At 42.7% G+C, this 21,961-nt stretch overlaps 1 protein-coding gene across 7 annotated transcripts; it reads right to left on the bottom strand.

Moving 5' to 3' along the window:
* Positions 1-65: 65 nt before the first annotated feature.
* srpx2 (sushi-repeat containing protein X-linked 2) lies at positions 66-21,774 on the bottom strand. 7 transcript variants are annotated; one of them, XM_061930611.2, is made up of 10 exons: positions 21,241-21,774; positions 19,519-19,584; positions 18,037-18,228; positions 17,787-17,963; positions 15,218-15,341; positions 13,591-13,712; positions 13,070-13,249; positions 1,647-1,780; positions 1,456-1,577; positions 66-358 (listed from the first exon to the last, which is right to left on the bottom strand). In XM_061930611.2, the coding sequence occupies exons 1-10, from the start codon at positions 21,290-21,292 to the stop codon at positions 178-180; spliced, it is 1,350 nt and encodes a 449-aa protein (XP_061786595.1). In that variant the 5' UTR covers positions 21,293-21,774; the 3' UTR covers positions 66-177. The 7 variants fall into 7 exon arrangements, with proteins under 7 accessions (XP_061786595.1, XP_072768586.1, XP_061786594.1 ...); XM_072912485.1 differs by having other exon boundaries at positions 17,777-17,963; positions 19,519-19,587; positions 21,241-21,773; XM_061930610.2 differs by having other exon boundaries at positions 19,519-19,587; positions 21,241-21,773.
* Positions 21,775-21,961: the final 187 nt, after the last annotated feature.

Raw genomic sequence — 21,961 nt, 5'->3', positions numbered from 1 at the left:
CACTTAGTTATTTAGAATTCATTTTGAAACATCATTCTTTATTAAAGTGAGCAAGTGAAGTCATCTGACATTTGGCACTTGTATTCTTTTATTTGTCATTTGAATAAGAAGAAACTTGTGTTGTGGCTTCACCAAGCACTTGAGTAGGTTCCATCCTGGCGTGCTCAGTCTCTTGACTTAGTCACAGAGATGTTTGTGCAGCTCCAGCTTCTCTCGCTCCTCCTCATCCAGCTCAAAGCTGTCAATGTAGGAGAAGAGCTCCTCTGACGACATGGGGATGATGAAGCGCTCCCGGTCAAGCCCCTGCTTGTCCACCAGCACCATGCTGAAGTAAGAAGTGGAGATGCGGAATGTTTGCCTGCAGGGGAAATCAACTGCAATCATTGTGGGCTGTGGCAAGACTGCAGCAGAGTAGGGGCCCTCAGTAAGATGTGGGAAGACTGGAGTGGAGTAGGGGCCCTCACTAAGTCTTCATTAAGATGTGGGAAGACTGGAGTGGAGTAGGGGCCCTCACTAAGCCTTCAGTAAGATGTGGGAAGACTGGAGTGGAGTAGGGGCCCTCACTAAGCCTTCAGTAAGATGTGTGAAGACTGGAGTGGAGTAGGGGCCTCACTAAGCCTTCAGTAAGATGTGGGAAGACTGGAGTGGAGTAGGGGCCCTCACTAAGCCTTCAGTAAGATGTGGGAAGACTGGAGTGGAGTAGGGGCCCTCACTAAGCTTTCAGTAAGATGTGGGAAGACTGGAATGGAGTAGGGGCCCTCACTAAGCCTTCAGTAAGATGTGTGAAGACTGGAGTGGAGTAGGAGCCCTCACTAAGCTTTCAGTAAGATGTGGGAAGACTGGAGTGGAGTAGGGGCCCTCACTAAGCCTTCAGTAAGATGTGGGAAGACTGGAGTGGAGTCGGGGCCCTCACTAAGCTTTCAGTAAGATGTGGGAAGACTGGAGTGGAGTAGGGGCCCTCACTAAGCCTTCAGTAAGATGTGTGAAGACTGGAGTGGAGTAGGGGCTCTCACTAAGCCTTCAGTAAGATGTGTGAAGACTGGAGTGGAGTAGGGGCCCTCACTAAGCCTTCAGTAAGATGTGGGAAGACTGGAGCGGAGTAGGGGCCCTCACTAAGCCTTCATTTAGATGAGGGAAGACTGGAGCGGACTGGGGGCCTTCACTAAGCCTTCAGTAAGATGTGGGAGGAGTGGAGTGGAGTAGGGGCCCTCACTAAGCCTTCAGTAAGATGTGGGAAGACTGGAGTGGAGTAGGGCCCTCACTAAGCCTTCAGTAAGATGTGGGAGGAGTGGAGTGGAGTAGGGGCCCTCACTAAGCCTTCAGTAAGATGTGGGAGTAGGGGCCTCACTAAGCCTTGATTAAGATGAATAAGATCATGTGTTTCCACATTGATGTGGATTTGATTGAAAGGAAAGCTCTTTCATTGAACAGCCAAGACTAAAATGTCCACTTTACCTGAGCTGGTGGACGACTTGCTCAGTGAAATAGTCTTCCTGGATGTGTCCGGTGTGGTTGGGCGGCGAGCCCAGCAGCTGCATGAGCGTCACGTGTCGCAGTTCCAATCCACACTGGCTTTTCTGTCCAGGTCACATTTGAACTTGTCATTTTGGGACAATGTCCTCATCAAATATTTGTGCTCTCCTCACTTGTATCATAAAGTTCTGCATCTCGTAGTCGGCGTCGGTGATGTCGGGCGCAGACACGATCAGAAGGCGCCTCTTCTGGAACAACTGAGCCAGCAGAGCAGACGCCGTCTTCACGTCGGACTTGATCGCCATGGCTACGCTCCGAAAGGGCAAGAATGAAATGAAGTTTGCTCACTTTCTTTCAGGTACGACTTTCACTTCCATCTTACAATCAAGCTGGATTATCATGTGTACATACAGTACATACATGTACTGTGTCATGTGTTTATGTACATGCATGTACTGTGTCATGTGTTTATGTACACGCATGTACTGTATCATGTGTTTATGTACATACATGTACTGTATCATGTGTTTATGTACATACATGTACTGTATCATGTGTTTATGTACATACATGTACTGTATCATGTGTTTATGTACATGCATGTACTGTGTCATGTGTTTATGTACATACATGTACTGTATCATGTGTTTATGTACATACATGTACTGTATCATGTGTTTATGTACATACATGTACTGTGTCATGTGTTTATGTACATACATGTACTGTGTCATGTGTTTATGTACACGCATGTACTGTATCATGTGTTTATGTACATACATGTACTGTATCATGTGTTTATGTACATACATGTACTGTGTCATGTGTTTATGTACATACATGTACTGTATCATGTGTTTATGTACATACATGTACTGTGTCATGTGTTTATGTACATACATGTACTGTACAGTAGGAAGTATCACGTGTTTATGTACATACATGTACTGTACAGTAGGAAGTATCACGTGTTTATGTACATACATGTACTGTACAATAGGAAGGCCATGCCTCATTCGGCGCAGTTTACCTGGCACAGGAAACGTGACAAATTGGGGGGAGGGGCACTATCCACTTTAGTCGCCTGTTAGTGTTGAATATCTTAAAGTGTGTTTTGTGGCAATTCCAACTTTGACCCCAAGGTCAGTTGCTAGGTAGAATGGCGCTTTCCATCATTTTCAGCAGACCGCATTGCAAAAGGATGAACCCCTCACCTTCCTCTTACGCGCACATGAACGTATGAATCCCTTCACTACTTTGTTATATGTACCTTGTCCAAGTGAAGCACCCTCAGGCTGGACACTACTGTAGTGCTGAATCCAGGCTGGACACTACTGTAGTGCTGAATCCAGACTGGACACTACTGTAGTGCTGAATCCAGGCTGGACACTACTGTAGTGCTGAATCCAGACTGGACACTACTGTAGTGCTGAATCCAGACTGGACACTACTGTAGTGCTGAATCCAGGCTGGACACTACTGTAGTGCTGAATCCAGACTGGACACTACTGTAGTGCTGAATCCAGGCTGGACACTACTGTAGTGCTGAATCCAGACTGGACACTACTGTAGTGCTGAATCCAGACTGGACACTACTGTAGTGCTGAATCCAGGCTGGACACTACTGTAGTGCTGAATCCAGACTGGACACTACTGTAGTGCTGAATCCAGGCTGGACACTACTGTAGTGCTGAATCCAGACTGGACACTACTGTAGTGCTGAATCCAGACTGGACACTACTGTAGTGCTGAATCCAGGGCACAAATGGACACTAAAGTGGGGAAGCTTTATTTTCATCTGCACCATCAATTTACTTCATTAACAATTTACTTCATTAACAAGTGGATGTTCATGAACAATTTAGTTCATTAACAATTTAGTTCATTAACAATTTTAGTTCATTAACAAGTGGATGTTGATTAACAATTGAGTTCATTAACCCTTTGATGCACAACATGGGTCAAATGTGACCCAACCAAGTTTTTATTATCTGTTTCTTTGCAATAATTGAATGTAATCTTTCAGTATTCCAGGTATTCCTCAATTAACTTGTTTTTGGTCATTAAACATTATTTTATTCTTTTTCTTCATAATTTTTGAATAAAAATGATTTTTGTATTACTACCCTTCTAATGCACAACATGGGTCAAAAATGACCCACATCTATTTTCTATGTTATTTCATGTTAGCCTGAGCGTTGCTTTGCTATATATTTCAAATAAATGTATTTTATCGTTTACTATCACATATATTCAGTAAATATCATGTTTTTGTTCAGCTAAAATCATATTTTTTATGTTTCCTTTCTTACTCTATGAACAAGCACAGCATTTGTATTCATACATCAACTTCACACACATGGGTCAGAAATGACCCACCGTGACATTTGGTAGGAACTTTTTGAATTTGAGCATGTTTGCAATTAGGAATGTATTTGCTGCGGACAACTGCTCACCTGACACATTTTTCTACTCAACACCTTTGAACATCTGATAAGTAAGTAAGTTCTTTTACAATTGTTCTACCTACGAAAATATTTGATGCCTTGTGAAAGGGTTGGCATAATTTAGTGCGTCACTTGTCAGAAAGGGAAATATTTGCAATACTATTAGCTAACTGTTGACATATTCTTGTTAGCTAAACTAATTTGATAGCTGGGTCACCTACATGAAACTAAAGATAGAAATTTAGATTGATGTGCATTTTACAGTATTGTACGTTTGATTTGCTTTATCCAGAGTATGGCTAAAAGATTTACAGCTGAGATGGTCCTAAGGATGCTGGATAAAGAACCAGATGAGGAGGCGATTGGAAATGATTCGGAGTCCAAAATATCTGAGGATGATGACCCGGACTATGTGCCCCAGGATCAAGCTGAAGATGTGGGTGTGTCTTCAAATCCAGCTCTCCTAGATGAAGAAGACATGGACATAGGTGACTCATCTGATGATGAATCCTCAGAAGACGAAGCACAGACCCAGTCCAATAGACTGAGTAAAAAGGGGTCTTACTGAAATGAGAATCCCCCCACTTCCAGCAGAACAAGAAGCCGTAACATTCTGAGGCTCAGAAGCTGCCAAAGAACCTACACCCGGACCAAGAGCTGTTTCACCGAAAGATGCATGGGATATGTTCATCAGTGACAACATCATTGAGGAGGTTCCAGAATGCACCAACTTAGAGGGACGAAGAGCAGCCGCAGCTAAAGGGAAAACGTGGAGAAGTGTCAAGAAAGAGGAATTTATGGCCTTTATTGGTTTGACCCTCCTTTCAGGTGACAAAGCAGTGGATGACAGTCAGAAGAAGAAACAAGAAGTGATACTGTACTACAACAGAACAAAAGGAGGAGTGGACACAACAGATGAGATGGTTGGCACCTACACATGCAAGCGGAGAACACGGAGGTGGCCCATGGTGCTCTGGTACAATATGCTGGATATTGCCACCCTCAATGCTTACACCAACTTCAGTGCAGAACACCCTGGTTACATGGGTGGTGTCACCAATGCACGCCGACTATTCATCAAGGAGCTGGGCAAAGAGCTGGTCATGCCACATATGAAGAGGCGCATGGAGGGCACACCCACATTCCAAAAGCATATCATAGAGGCAATGGGAAGATGCGGGATAGAAAAACAAACCATAGTCACCACCCAACCAGAAGAGGACATAAGACAGAAGGGCGCGGCGAAGAGGAAAAGGTGTGCGATCTGCCCATCTGCCAAAGACAGAAAAGTCAGCAGCTGGTGTTCGCAGTGCAAGAAGCCTGTGTGCAAGGAGCACAAACGCACAGTGGTAATGTGTGCTACATGTGAAGAATCTGATAAATAACTAATAAAGAGTAAAATAATCATAAGAACTGAATTGACAATTTTATTTTACGTTGGTCTAATTCACAAGTTTATTTTTGTTACTGCCACATGTTCGCCAAAATGACAAATAAACAGGTTTCAAATAATAAATGTATGATTGTTTAGCCCGAATCACATCTAAAATAAGTATTTGAAGTCAAATATTATTGTAATATGCCTTCATCCATTTTTAAATCGCACTTGGATAATGAGTCATTTTTGACCCGTGTGTGTAAACTTAATGTATTATTACAAAAAATACTTTTGTTCATAAGGTATGGTAGAAAAAATATAAATAATGATTTGTGGTAATCAAAAACAAGATTTTTAAAGAATACTTGAATTATTAAATTATAAAATACATTGATTTCAAAAGATACAGCAAAGAAACACTCAGGCAGCATGAAATAACATGGGAAATTGATGCGGGTCATTTTTGACCCGTGTTGTGCATTAAAAGGGGTGTGCATATGTTGTGCATCAAAGGGTTAACAAGTGGATGTTGATTTATTGTTGCTCAGCTACTGTAACGATGAGTCCATTTCTATGCAGTTGATTTCATTTTTCTAATCAGACTGACCTTAGTCTAAGGTCTAAGACCAGACTGACCTTAGTCTAAGGTCTAAGACCAGACTGACCTTAGTCTAAGGTCTAAGACCAGACTGACCTTAGCCTAAGTCTAAAGTATTTGTGATGAATAGTTTTACATCATTTGACAAGGTTGTAAACTGTAAGTAGGTTAGATGTAATTATTGAATACGATTAGCTATATATACATGTATATGTATGTGTGTGTATATATGTATGTATGTATGTGTATGTACTGTATATATACACACATGTACTGTATGTACAAATCCCGTTTCCATATGAGTTGGGAAATTGTGTTGGATGTAAATATAAACGGAATACAATGATTTGCAAATCCTTTTCAAGCCATATTCAGTTGAATATGCTACAAAGACAACATATTTGATGTTCAAACTCATAAACTTTTTTTTTTTTTTTTTGCAAATAATTAACTTAGAATTTCATGGCTGCAACACGTGCCAAAGTAGTTGGGAAAGGGCATGTTCACCACTGTGTTACATGGCCTTTCCTTTTAACAACACTCAATAAATGATTGGGAACTGAGGAAACTAATTGTTGAAGCTTTGAAAGTGGAATTCTTTCCCATTCTTGTTTTATGTAGAGCTTCAGTCGTTCAACAGTCCGGGGTCTCCGTTGTTGTATTTTACACTTCATAATGCGCCACACATTTTCGATGGGAGACAGGTCTGGACTGCAGGCGGGCCAGGAAAGTAATTTTTACGAAGCCACGCTATTGTAACACGTGCTGAATGTGGCTTGGCATTGTCTTGCTGAAATAAGCAGGGGCGTCCATGAAAAAGACGGTGCTTAGATGGCAGCATATGTTGTTACAAAACTTGTATGTACCTTTCAGCATTAATGGTGCCTTCACAGATGTGTAAGTTACCCATGTCTTGGGCACTAATACACCCCCATACCATCACACATGCTGACTTTTGAACTTTGCGTAGATAACAATCTGGATGGTTCGCTTCCTCTTTGGTCCGGATGACATGATGTCGAATATTTTCAAAAACAATTTGAAATGTGGACTCGTCAGACCACAGAACACTTTTCCACTTTGCATGAGTCCATCTTAGATGATCTCGGGCCCAGAGAAGCTGGCGGCGTTTCTGGGTGTTGTTGATAAATGGCTTTGGCTTTGCATAGTAGAGCTTTAACTTGCACTTACAGATGTAGCGACCAACTGTATTTAGTGACAGTGGTTTTCTGAAGTGTTCCTGAGTCAATGTGGTGATATCTTTTAGAGATTGATGTGGGTTTTTGATACAGTGCCGTCTGAGGGATGGAAGGTCACGGTCATTCAATGTTGGTTTCCGGCCATGCCGCTTACGTGGAGTGATTTCTCCACATTCTCTGAACCTTTTGATGATATTATGGAGCGTAGATGTTGAAATCCCTACATTTCTTGCAATTGCACTTTGAGAAACGTTGTTCTTAAACTGTTTGACTATTTGCTCACGCAGTTGTGGACAAAGGGGTGTACCTCGCCCCATCCTTTCTTGTGAAAGACTGACCATTTTTTGGGAAGCTGTTTTTATACCCAATCATGGCACCCACCTGTTCCCAATTAGCCTGCACACCTGTGGGATGTTCCAAATAAGTGTTAGATGAGCATTCCTCAACTTTATCAGTATTTATTGCCACCTTTCCCAACTTCTTTGTCACGTGTTGCTGCCATCAAATTCTAAAGTTAATGATAATTTGCAAAAAAAAAAATGTTTATCAGTTTGAACATCAAATATGTTGTCTTTGTAGCATATTCAACTGAATATGGCTTGAAAATGATTTGCAAATTATTGTATTCCATTTATATTTACATCTAACACAATTTCCCAACTCCAAGCAACGTTATCATGGACGCCCCTGCTTATTTCAGCAAGACAATGCCAGCCACGTGTTACAACAACGTGGCTTCATAGTAAAAGAGTGCGGGTACTAGACTGGCCTGCCTGTAGTCCAGACCTGTCTCCCATTGGAAATGTGTGGCGCATTATGAAGCCTAAAATAGCAGAAGGGAGACCCCCGGACTGTTGAACAACTTAAGCTGTACATCAAGCAAGAATGGGAAAGAATTCCACCTGAGAAGCTTCAAAAATGTGTCTCCTCAGTTCCCAAACCTTTACTGAGTGTTGTTAAAAGAAAAGGCCATGTAACACAGTGGTGAACATGCCCTTTCCCAACTACTTTGGCACGTGTTGCAGCCATGAAATTCTAAGTTAATTATTATTTGCAAAAAAAAAAAAAAAAAGTTTATGAGTTTGAACATCAAATATGTTGTCTTTGTAGCATATTCAACTGAATATGGCTTGAAAAGGATTTGCAAATCATTGTATTCTGTTTATATTTACATCTAACACAATTTCCCAACTCATATGGAAACGGGGTTTGTAGAAAAGTGAGCCCATTTAAATAGGGCTCATGTGATGCAATCATTAGACTCGCTTACAAACGCCACAATGGGAAAGTCAAAGGAACTCAGCACAGATCTGAAAAAAACTAATCATTGACTTGAACAAGTCAGGAAAGTCACTTGGAGACATTTCAAAGCAGCTTAAGGTCCCAAGAGCAACTGTGCAGACAATTGTTCCTAAGTATAAAGTGCATGGCACAGTTTTGTCACTGCCACGATCAGGAAGAAAACGCAAGCTATCACCTGCTGCTGAGAGAAAATTGATCAGGATGATCAAGAGTCAAGCGAGAACCAGCAAAAAAAAAAAGGTCTGCAAATGAATTGGAAGCTGCTGGAACACAGGTGTCAGTGTCCACAGTCAAGCATCGCCATGGCCTGAGAGGCTACCATGCAAGAAGGAAGTCCTTGTTCCAGAAGTCACACCTTATGGCTCCTCTAAAGTTTGCTGCTGATCACATGGACAAAGATAAGACCTTCTGGAGGAAAGTTCTGTGCTCAGATGAAAGAAAAATGGAGCTGTTTGGCCACAATACCCAGCAATATGTTTGGAGGAGAAATGGTGAGGCCTTTAATCCCAGGAACACCAATCCTACCGTCAAGCATGGTGGTGGTAGTATTATGCCTGTTCTGCTGCCAATGGAACTGCTGCTTTAAATGAGACAATGAAAAAGGAGGATTAGCTCCAAATTGTTCAGGACAAGCTAAAATCATCAGCCCGGAGGTTGGGTCTTGGGCGCAGTTCCAACAGGACAATGACCCCAAACACACCTCAAAAGTGGTAAAGGAATGGCTAAATCAGGCTAGAAGGAAGGTTTTAGAATGGCCTTCCCAAAGTCCTGACTTAAAGGTGTGGACAATGCTGAAGAAACAAGTCCATGTCAACACATTTAGCTGAACTGCAGCAATTTAGTGGTCAAGTGGTCAAGCAGAAGCTTGTGGATGGCTACCAAAAGCGCCTTATTGCAGGTCAACTTGCCAAGGGACATGTAAGCAAATATTAACATTGCTGTATGTATACTTTTCACCCTCACATTTTCAGTAGAGCCATAATAAATTCATAAAAGAAGCAAACTTCATGAATGTTTTCTGTGACCAACAAGTATGTGCTCCAATCACTACAGTTGTAGAAATGATTGGAAACTCAAGACAGCCATGACATGATGTTCTTTACTAGTCTATGTACACTTTTGATCGCGTAAATATACTGTGTATATATATATATATATATATATATGTATATATATATATATATATATATATATATATATATATATATATGTATATATATATATATATATATATATGTATATATATATATATATATATATATGTATATATATATATATATATATGGTTATGTCGTTACTGTGGTGTGCTAGTTATGTAGTTACACTTGCTGTGGGCTTCGACGAAGGAACCATTTTAAGATATTCTTTCTGCTACTTATGCCCTGCAGATAGCGCCATCAATCCCTTTCAATACAATTGAAAGCAGAGCAAAGTGTGTGGGCAGAGAATCAAGTCTGTGTGGGCACTTGCATTAAACAAACATGGCCTCCATCCTCACCAACGTTGCATTAAAGGAGTGAAACAAACATGGCCTCCATCCTCACCAATGTTGCATTAAAGGAGTGAAACAAACATGGCCTCCATCCTCACCAACGTTGCATTAAAGGGGTGAAACAAACATGGCCTCCATCCTCACCAACGTTGCATTACAGGAGTGAAACAAACATGGCCTCCATCCTCACCAACGTTGCATTAAAGGGGTGAAACAAACATGGCCTCCATCCTCACCAACGTTGCATTAAAGGAGTGAAACAAACATGGCCTCCATCCTCACCAACGTTGCATTAAAGGAGTGAAACAAACATGGCCTCCATCCTCACCAATGTTGCATTAAAGGGGTGAAACAAACATGGCCTCCATCCTCACCAACGTTGCACTAAAGGAGTGAAACAAACATGGCCTCCATCCTCACCAACGTTGCATTAAAGGAGTGAAACAAACATGGCCTCCATCCTCACCAATGTTGCATTAAAGGGGTGAAACAAACATGGCCTCCATCCTCACCAACGTTGCATTAAAGGAGTGAAACAAACATGGCCTCCATCCTCACCAACGTTGCACTAAAGGAGTGAAACAAACATGGCCTCCATCCTCACCAACGTTGCATTAAAGGAGTGAAACAAACATGGCCTCCATCCTCACCAACGTTGCATTACAGGAGTGAAACAAACATGGCCTCCATCCTCACCAACGTTGCATTAAAGGAGTGAAACAAACATGGCCTCCATCCTCACCAACGTTGCATTAAAGGAGTGAAACAAACATGCCCTCCATCCTCACCAACGTTGCATTAAAGGAGTGAAACAAACATGGCCTCCATCCTCACCAACGTTGCATTAAAGGAGTGAAACAAACATGGCCTCCATCCTCACCAACGTTGCATTAAAGGAGTGAAACAAACATGGCCTCCATCCTCACCAACGTTGCATTAAAGGGGTGAAACAAACATGGCCTCCATCCTCACCAACGTTGCATTAAAGGAGTGAAACAAACATGGCCTCCATCCTCACCAACGTTGCATTAAAGGAGTGAAACAAACATGGCCTCCATCCTCACCAACGTTGCATTACAGGAGTGAAACAAACATGGCCTCCATCCTCACCAACGTTGCATTAAAGGAGTGAAACAAACATGGCCTCCATCCTCACCAACGTTGCATTAAAGGAGTGAAACAAACATGGCCTCCATCCTCACCAACGTTGCATTACAGGAGTGAAACAAACATGGCCTCCATCCTCACCAACGTTGCATTAAAGGAGTGAAACAAACATGGCCTCCATCCTCACCAACGTTGCATTAAAGGAGTGAAACAAACATGGCCTCCATCCTCACCAACGTTGCATTAAAGGGGTGAAACAAACATGGCCTCCATCCTCACCAACGTTACATTAAAGGGGTGAAACAAACATGGCCTCCATCCTCACCAACGTTGCATTAAAGGAGTGAAACAAACATGGCCTCCATCCTCACCAACGTTGCATTAAAGGAGTGAAACAAACATGGCCTCCATCCTCACCAACGTTGCATTAAAGGGGTGAAACAAACATGGCCTCCATCCTCACCAACGTTGCATTAAAGGAGTGAAACAAACATGGCCTCCATCCTCACCAACGTTGCATTAAAGGAGTGAAACAAACATGGCCTCCATCCTCACCAACGTTGCATTAAAGGAGTGAAACAAACATGGCCTCCATCCTCACCAACGTTGCATTAAAGGAGTGAAACAAACATGGCCTCCATCCTCACCAACGTTGCATTAAAGGAGTGAAACAAACATGGCCTCCATCCTCACCAACGTTGCATTAAAGGAGTGAAACAAACATGGCCTCCATCCTCACCAACGTTGCATTAAAGGAGTGAAACAAACATGGCCTCCATCCTCACCAACGTTGCATTACAGGAGTGAAACAAACATGGCCTCCATCCTCACCAACGTTGCATTAAAGGGGTGAAACAAACATGGCCTCCATCCTCACCAACGTTGCATTAAAGGAGTGAAACAAACATGGCCTCCATCCTCACCAACGTTGCATTAAAGGAGTGAAACAAACATGGCCTCCATCCTCACCAACGTTGCATTACAGGAGTGAAACAAACATGGCCTCCATCCTCACCAACGTTGCATTAAAGGGGTGAAACAAACATGGCCTCCATCCTCACCAACGTTGCATTACAGGAGTGAAACAAACATGGCCTCCATCCTCACCAACGTTGCATTACAGGAGTGAAACAAACATGGCCTCCATCCTCACCAACGTTGCATTAAAGGAGTGAAACAAACATGGCCTCCATCCTCACCAACGTTGCATTAAAGGGGTGAAACAAACATGGCCTCCATCCTCACCAACGTTGCATTAAAGGGGTGAAACAAACATGGCCTCCATCCTCACCAACGTTGCATTAAAGGAGTGAAACAAACATGGCCTCCATCCTCACCAACGTTGCATTAAAGGAGTGAAACAAACATGGCCTCCATCCTCACCAACGTTGCATTAAAGGAGTGAAACAAACATGGCCTCCATCCTCACCAACGTTGCATTAAAGGAGTGAAACAAACATGGCCTCCATCCTCACCAACGTTGCATTAAAGGAGTGAAACAAACATGGCCTCCATCCTCACCAACGTTGCATTACAGGAGTGAAACAAACATGGCCTCCATCCTCACCAACGTTGCATTAAAGGAGTGAAACAAACATGGCCTCCATCCTCACCAACGTTGCATTAAAGGAGTGAAACAAACATGGCCTCCATCCTCACCAACGTTGCATTAAAGGAGTGAAACAAACATGGCCTCCATCCTCACCAACGTTGCATTAAAGGAGTGAAACAAACATGGCCTCCATCCTCACCAACGTTGCATTAAAGGGGTGAAACAAACATGGCCTCCATCCTCACCAACGTTGCATTAAAGGGGTGAAACAAACATGGCCTCCATCCTCACCAACGTTGCATTAAAGGGGTGAAACAAACATGGCCTCCATCCTCACCAACGTTGCATTAAAGGAGTGAAACAAACATGGCCTCCATCCTCACCAACGTTGCATTAAAGGGGTGAAACAAACATGGCCTCCATCCTCACCAACGTTGCATTAAAGGGGTGAAACAAACATGGCCTCCATCCTCACCAACGTTGCATTAAAGGGGTGAAACAAACATGGCCTCCATCCTCACCAACGCACTGTGCGGCCTCATCGCTCCAGCTGCGGTCGAACTGGCACCTTCGACTGGACACGCCCCCACGCTCGTAGCCGCCATCACAGTGGTACTCGCAGGTGGCGCCGTGGTTGGTGAGGTCGGAGGAGCAGGCCAGGGAGCCGTGCAAAGGCGGGGGCAGGGCGGGGCATCTCCTCACTGGAAGGAAGGAATATGGCCGTCATTAGTTAGATGGGAATGTGGGTTTAACGTGGTTAGTGGAGCTCCCCCTGGTGTTGTGGAAGACATCTTGTTGGAGGCGGGGCCAACAATGTCTCCTAAATATACTTCTGTTTGTTTGAGATTGTCATTACTGCCACAAGTGGTGGAGCAGTGAGTAAAAAACAATAATGGACTGTGGTTAAGAAACTGTGGTTTATAGAACAAAGGTGTGCCCTAACTCTTGAATCCTTGGGACATTTTGTCCAAAGCGAAGACGTCCATGAAGTGTTTTAATGGCTCCCAAAAGGTGAAGGTGCTTAAAGAGTCTTGGTGCTTACCCTCAACCCGGATGATAAACTTGCAGGCAGCTCTGTTTCTGGCTTGGTCAAAGACTTTGTAGCGGATGACGTTAGCTCCCTCGCTGAAGTCGCTGTCTGGCTGCTGGCCCACTAGAATCACACTACAAAGACACATCAACTACAATCACACTACAAAGACACGTCAACTACAATCACACTACAAAGACACGTCAACTACAATCACACTACAAAGACACGTCAACTACAATCACACTACAAAGACACAACTACAATCACACTACAAAGACACATCAACTACAATCACACTACAAAGACACGTCAACTACAATCACACTACAAAGACACGTCAACTACAATCACACTACAGAGACACGTCAACTACAATCACACTACAAAGACACGTCAACTACAATCACACTACAAAGACACGTCAACTACAATCACACTACAAAGACACATCAACTACAATCACACTACAAAGACACGTCAACTACAATCACACTACAAAGACACGTCAACTACAATCACACTACAAAGACACGTCAACTACAATCACACTACAAAGACACATCAACTACAATCACACTACAAAGACACGTCAACTACAATCACACTACAAAGACACGTCAACTACAATCACACTACAAAGACACGTCAACTACAATCACACTACAAAGACACAACTACAATCACACTACAAAGACACGTCAACTACAATCACACTACAAAGACACGTCAACTACAATCACACTACAAAGACACGTCAACTACAATCACACTACAAAGACACATCAACTACAATCACGCTACAGAGACACGTCAACTACAATCACACTACAGAGACACGTCAACTACAATCACACTACAAAGACACGTCAACTACAATCACACTACAAAGACACGTCAACTACAATCACACTACAAAGACACGTCAACTACAATCACACTACAAAGACACGTCAACTACAATCACACTACAAAGACACGTCAACTACAATCACACTACAAAGACACGTCAACTACAATCACACTACAAAGACACGTCCACTACAATCACACTACAAAGACACGTCAACTACAATCACACTACAAAGACACATCAACTACAATCACACTACTAAGACACGTCAACTACAATCACACTACAAAGACACGTCAACTACAATCACACTACAAAGACACGTCAACTACAATCACACTACAAAGACACGTCAACTACAATCACACTACAAAGACACGTCAACTACAATCACACTACTAAGACACGTCAACTACAATCACACTACTAAGACACGTCAACTACAATCACACTACAAAGACACGTCAACTACAATCACACTACAAAGACACGTCAACTACAATCACACTACAAAGACACGTCAACTACAATCACACTACAAAGACACGTCAACTACAATCACACTACAAAGACACGTCAACTACAATCACACTACAAAGACACGTCAACTACAATCACACTACAAAGACACGTCAACTACAATCACACTACAAAGACACATCAACTACAATCACACTACTAAGACACGTCAACTACAATCACACTACAAAGACACATCAACTAGAATCCAACTACAAAGACACATCAACTAGAATCCAACAAGTGTCCAGTTCTAAGGGCACTTACTCCAGGACTTTGTCAGCTGTGTCTGTGGCCAGCGGGGCATCCCAGCTCACCCTGGCAGTCAGTTTTCCAGGGTCGGCGAACTTGATTCTGGATCGCGGACACTTGATTTTTGGAGGTTCCGTGTCTGAAATGGGTTTGAAGCCCCACAGCAGGAAAATATCATGTTTGCTTCGGTGAAACTGAAGCTTTACAGAAGGAACAAACGTCAAATGCAAAGCAGATGGACTGAGATGGAAGCTATCAGTCTCTGTGAGGGTTTTTGTTTCACTCTTTATCGCACTTCTTGGAATGTGTGTCCTCTGTCAAAAACTGCTTGCGTCCCAATTTCCTTCAGATAGATTCTCACAAAAGGGAAACTCGGATCATTGCTCCTGATAAAAAGATCCCCCTGATCAAGAACTCTTCAGGTGCATCTGTTAAAGCAGCCCCAGAAACCTCTGATCAAAGTCTTTGGAGCGTCGTCAACAGACCAAAAACTGTTTTTATCACCTGAGAAATGTCTCTCAAGTGAGAAATTTGTTGTCATAATGGGATTTGGAAATGATCATTCACGGTCTCGCATTGACTTTTCTAATTCTGTTTTCACTTGTTTCAACAAGTCAAAGAGACATTTTAGACTTAGGCACCCAGAACTATCCAGTCTTTATTTCAGTTCCACATAGAGCAGGATATCAGGCCCGCAAAATGACTTTGCTCAGTATAAAAATGAGCTGTAGTTTTAGGGTTAGGGAACTGCTGTTCTAAATGTGTCCACTGGATGTCGCAAGAGCAATTCAAGTGTGACCCACGCCACACATGACACCGTTTAAAGATGACGTGTCAGCTGACTTTAAGCGCTTTCTGGATTGGCTGCTACTACTCCAATCAGCACAGGTGCAAGCAAATCAGCTGCTCCTGTTGTGACTGGCAGCAGATGGCGACAGACTGATGCTGTGGCGACACACTACACCTTATTTTATTGTAAATGATCCACTCAACAGATAAAATAAGGGAACGATAAGATGCAAAGACTTAAGTCAACATTACCATCATCTTTGTAGTTAGAGTTCAGTGCTGCGCTTGTAATTGGTTGATGGCAAGAAGCGCACCCTGAACTCCATTGTAAAAATGTGTTGTTCTATTTTATTGTATGCTTAAATCTAGCATGTTCACATTGGTTACGTTTGGAGTTATGTTACCTTTCATTTGTGTAATTTTGACAATTGTTTTGATTATATTATATTGTAATATTTGAATGATGATAAATGAATGTGTTGTGGCGGTTGTGGATTTCATCAGTATGGCGGTTTGAGGAAACACTCCGTTGCTTTTTCAAACACGTCTTTTATTGTGACCTGCCAACATAAGAATCCTAAACAGGAAGTGTAATTATTTTGTAAAAACACTGAGACAAAGTCTAAGTTATTTGTGGTGTTTTTGAAACTGCACCAATTTTTTTCTCAGAATTTTCAACTAACTTGAAGTGTTTTGTCAAGAGGATTATTTGTAATATGTACATTTTCCGAATGTGCTCTTTTTTGGGCCCCAGTAAGACAAAGAGAACAATCTGAAGTTGTCTTTATTTTTAAGTGATTTGACCGTGTGGGAATAGATTTTCCTCCAAGCGGCCCCTGAGCTAAAACGGGTTGGACACCCCTGGCACAGTCCTGACTTTCCATGCGTGGCATGGTGGGGCCCCTAAGTACATCACTGATTTGTTGTGCCCCTACACTTCAGGGTGCAGCCTTCAGGCCAGGGTCTCCTAAAGGGTGCAGCCTTCAGGCCAGGGTCTCCTAAAGGGTGCAGCCTTCAGGCCAGGGTCTCCTAAAGGGTGCAGCCTTCAGGCCAGGGTCTCCTAAAGGGTGCAGCCTTCAGGCCAGGGTCTCCTAAAGTGTGCAGCCTTCAGGCCAGGGTCTTCTAAAGGGTGCAGCCTTCAGGCCAGGGTATCTTAAAGGGTGCAGCCTTCAGGCCAGGGTCTCCTAAAGGGTGCAGCCTTCAGGCCAGGGTCTCCTAAAGTGTGCAGCCTTCAGGCCAGGGTCTCCTAAAGGGTGCAGCCTTCAGGCCAGGGTCTCCTAAAGGGTGCAGCCTTCAGGCCAGGGTCTCCTAAAGGGTGCAGCCTTCAGGCCAGGGTCTCCTAAAGGGTGCAGCCTTCAGGCCAGGGTCTCCTAAAGGGTGCAGCCTTCAGGCCAGGGTCTCCAAAAGTGTGCAGCCTTCAGGCCAGGGTCTTCTAAAGGGTGCAGCCTTCAGGCCAGGGTATCTTAAAGGGTGCAGCCTTCAGGCCAGGGTCTCCTAAAGGGTGCAGCCTTCAGGCCAGGGTATCTTAAAGGGTGCAGCCTTCAGGCCAGGGTCTCCTAAAAATCCCCCAAACTTATTTGAAAACCCGTGGAGACCTGGCATTCAAGGCTGTAGCCCCCAGACTCTGGAACAAGTTGAAAGCAGTCCCTCTGTGATCTTGACCGTGTTGACTCTTTTCAAAAACATCGTTTTTAGTCAGACTTTGAGTTCATGGACTTTTGAACTTTTGTTGATGTCCATGTTGTTTTGTACGGCGCTTCATCAATCAAAAGTACACTTACTTACTGGACAGTACCTGAACAAATGGGCTGCGCCCCGCTCCAAGCCCCCCCGTGCTGACAGGTGCGCGAGTGCTCCCCCTCGATGCGGTGGCCGGGGGAGCAGGTGAAGTCGCACCTGGAGTCCACCACAAAGCCTTGGGTGCAGGTGTACCTGCCGTGCGGGATGAGCGGCAACACGGGGCAGCGAATCTCTGCAAAGACATCAAGCTGGTGACGAGCCGTGCCATGGCGCCCACCCACCCACCCACCCACCCACCCACTCACTGCGACACATGGACGTCCCGGACCAGCGGCGGTCGGCCATGCATTGGATGGAGCTGCTGCCCGACAGGCGGTAGCCGCGGTCGCAGCGCATGTTGCAGCGCGTGCCCTGGGTGGTCCGGTAGGCTCGGCCCCTGGGGGAGTGGCAGGTGGCCTCGCCATTGGTCAGGCGTGGAGAGTGACACCAGTATAGACCTGGTGGACAACAACATAGCAAATACATTTAGCAAGGTTGTATTATTGTACAACAACTAATCATGCTGTCCCGCAGCTCCTTTTTTAACACATTCTAAAAATACTATTTAAAAAAAAAACAACAAAGTGGAATAAAAGAGCAAACAGGTGAAATGTGACGAGAAAAAAGTTGCACTGTTGACTTGTAAAAAGACAAAGTTTTTGTCATTGTTAAAAAAAAATATGGAATCAAAATCAATGTTATGAATTATTGATCTATTCAAGGTTCCAATTGCTTCACATTAAATATTCCACTTAGAACATTTTGGGGGGGATATATTGCATACTTTTTGTGTTTGCCATATCAAAAAGTTTACTTTGACAACAAGGGAATAAAACAAACACATTTAAAAAAAGAACTGAAGTTGATCTAAAGATTTAAGTGTTAAAAGCAAAATAAAAGTATGACTTATTTTTAACAATTTTATGAGCGGGGCCCTTTTGGATCCTTAAGAATTGTAGTAGGAAAATATAAGTTTTCCAAAACAATAATGAATTAAAATCAATCAATGTTAGTGAAGTGAATTATATTTATATAGCGCTTTTTCTCTAGTGACTCAAAGCACTTTACATAGTGAAAGCCAATATCTAAGTTACGTTTAAAGCAGTGTGGGTGGCACTGGGAGCAGGTGGGTCAAGTGTCTTGCCCAAGGACACAACGGCAGTGACTAGGATGGCGGAAGCGGGGATCGAACCTGGAACCCTCAAGTTGCTGGCACGGCCGCTCTACCAACCGAGCTATACCGCCCGTTATGAATTATTGACTTATTTAAAGCTCCAACTACTTCACATGAAATGTTCCACTTTGAAAATCTTTTTGGGGAAAATATTGTACATTTATGGAACGGAACAAAAAGCATTAAAACTGTTGAACCTGGAAAAAAAACAAGCTCAAATATCAAAAGAAATGTAAGTGAAAAATAAATATTGATTGTAAACAATTACCAGAGTGAATCATAATGATATTTAACCTGAAAACTTATTTTGTATTCTTAATACACTGATGTGTTTGTCAAAATTCAACATTTTCACTTTCAAAGTGCATTTTTTCACAAATACAAAACTGTCCATAAATGTACCCATCAGTTGATATGTTATTAACAAATATTTATTTAATGGTCTTTTTGTGGCCCATGCAAAATGGTTACTCAACTGCAGAGAGTACCAGACATTAGAAGTGCTTTTACTTGGGCAAGTGCATTGTTATAATACCATCAATAGACAAATACAGTATTAGAAAATCATACATACTGTCATAGTCTACATGAGTGGTGTAGTCCTCCTCTGCCACCTCACTGGAGTCTGTGCTTCCACTCACTGCTGCAAATATAGGACAACACATGATGACTTATCTGACTTCAATTCCACTCACTGCTGCACATATAGGACAACACATGATGACGTATCTGACTTCAATTCCACTCACTGCTGCACATATAGGACAACACATGATGACTTATCTGACTTCAATTCCACTCACTGCTGCAAATATAGGACAACACATGATGACGTATCTGACTTCAATTCCACTCACTGCTGCAAACATAGGACAACACATGATGACTTATCTGACTTCAATTCCACTCACTGCGGCACACATAGGACAATACATGATGACTTATCTGACTTCAATTCAACTCACTGCTGCACATATAGGACAACACATGATGACGTATCTGACTTCAATTCCACTCACTGCTGCAAATATAGGACAACACATGATGACTTATCTGACTTCAATTCCACTCACTGCTGCAAACATAGGACAACACATGATGACTTATCTGACTTCAATTCCACTCACTGCTGCACATATAGGACAACACATGATGACTTATCTGACTTCAATTCCACTCACTGCTGCACATATAGGACAACACATAATGACTTATCTGACTTCAATTCCACTCACTGCTGCACATATAGGACAACACATAATGACTTATCTGACTTCAATTCCACTCACTGCTGCAAACATAGGACAACACATGATGACTTATCTGACTTCAATTCCACTCACAGCTGCAAATATAGGACAACACATGACAACATATCTGACTTCAATTCAAGTGTGGGTGGCTGGAAGGCTGATGGAGACCATTCTTGGTCTAACAGTTCTCAATAAAAACATTCCATCCTCCTCACAAAGCTGGATTTGCTATCAACATGCGCTTGAAAGGCTTTGAAAGCCACAAGCCCACCATGTCCAACAACTGTTGCCATGCCAACACGTGAATGGAAAATACAATCCTCTTGTCCTGTACCATTTTTGTAAAGGAAAATACACTCAACATAAACTAACTATATATATATATATATATATATGTATATATATATATATGTATATATATATATATATATATATATGTATATATATATATATATATATATATATATATATATATATATATATATATATATATATATATATATATATATATATATATATATATATATAACTGAAACTGAAACCAAAACGCTGAGTCAGCACATTGAGAAGCCCCAAAAGCAGGATGAGGGTGTGGAAGTTGAGGTAGAAGAACCAGGACAAGAAGACCAGTGACTCACCTGTGAGGTAGAAGAACCAGGACAAGAAGACCAGTGACTCACCTGTGAGGTAGAAGAACCAGGACACAAACTCACCTGTGAGGTAGAAGAACCAGGACAAGAACTCACCTGTTAGGTAGAAGAACCAGGACAAGAACTGACCTGTGAGGTAGAAGAACCAGGACAAGAACTGACCTGTGAGGTAGAAGAACCAGGACAAGAACTGACCTGTGAGGTAGAAGAACCAGGACAAGAACTCACCTGTTAGGTAGAAGAACCAGGACAAGAACTGACCTGTGAGGTAGAAGAACCAGGACAAGAACTGACCTGTGAGGTAGAAGAACCAGGACAAGAACTCACCTGTGAGGTAGAAGAACCAGGACAAGAACTGACCTGTGAGGTAGAAGAACCAGGACAAGAACTGACCTGTGAGGTAGAAGAACCAGGACAAGAAGACCAGCAGGCTCCTCAGGCTCATATTCGTCCACAAAAGATGACTCCGCTGCTGCGAAGAGAAAGTTGTGCGCAGTTTCGCGTGGACTTCCCACGTCACACTCCAACGAGGAGACGTTCCACAAAACCTTTCCAGATGTCAGCTAAACTACTTGCAATAGTCCCAAGTGCTGGAAACAGGACTTGTTGGTCTTGTCTCTGCGGCTCTTTGGCGAGGCTTCTCCTAGATGAGTGGCGAGTTTCTGGCCGCTGGAGGGCGATGTTGTTTCTTTCTCCTCGTGGGAATGTTTTATACGCCTCTCCAACATTTGACTAAACACTTTTCCAACATTTGAGTGCTGTGATGTTTAAATACATCATCTACGGTGCCCTGGAACTTCAAAACACTTTAACAATTTACGAAACAAATTACAATTGCAGAAAACAAAAGACAAAACACTTTACAACCTCAAAAAACACCAAAACCGAAATAACTTGTAGTTTCTGAAACAAAAAAAAACAATAAACGAAAGACTTTGCAATTTTAGAAAAACACAAAAACCGAAATAACTTGGGTTTCATAAACCGGAAGAGGAAATAGTAGAATCCTTGATTGACAGCTAAATTAACCAATCATTTTGTCCATATCCGCTGAGGCTTACTTCCTGCGGACATGAACAAAATGATTGGCTGATTTAACTGTCAAACTGGGATT

The sequence above is a fragment of the Nerophis lumbriciformis genome, linkage group LG36, assembly GCF_033978685.3.
Source record: "Nerophis lumbriciformis linkage group LG36, RoL_Nlum_v2.1, whole genome shotgun sequence".
NCBI lineage: Eukaryota > Metazoa > Chordata > Actinopteri > Syngnathiformes > Syngnathidae > Nerophis > Nerophis lumbriciformis.
This window is presented reverse-complemented; position numbering and strand designations above follow the sequence as displayed.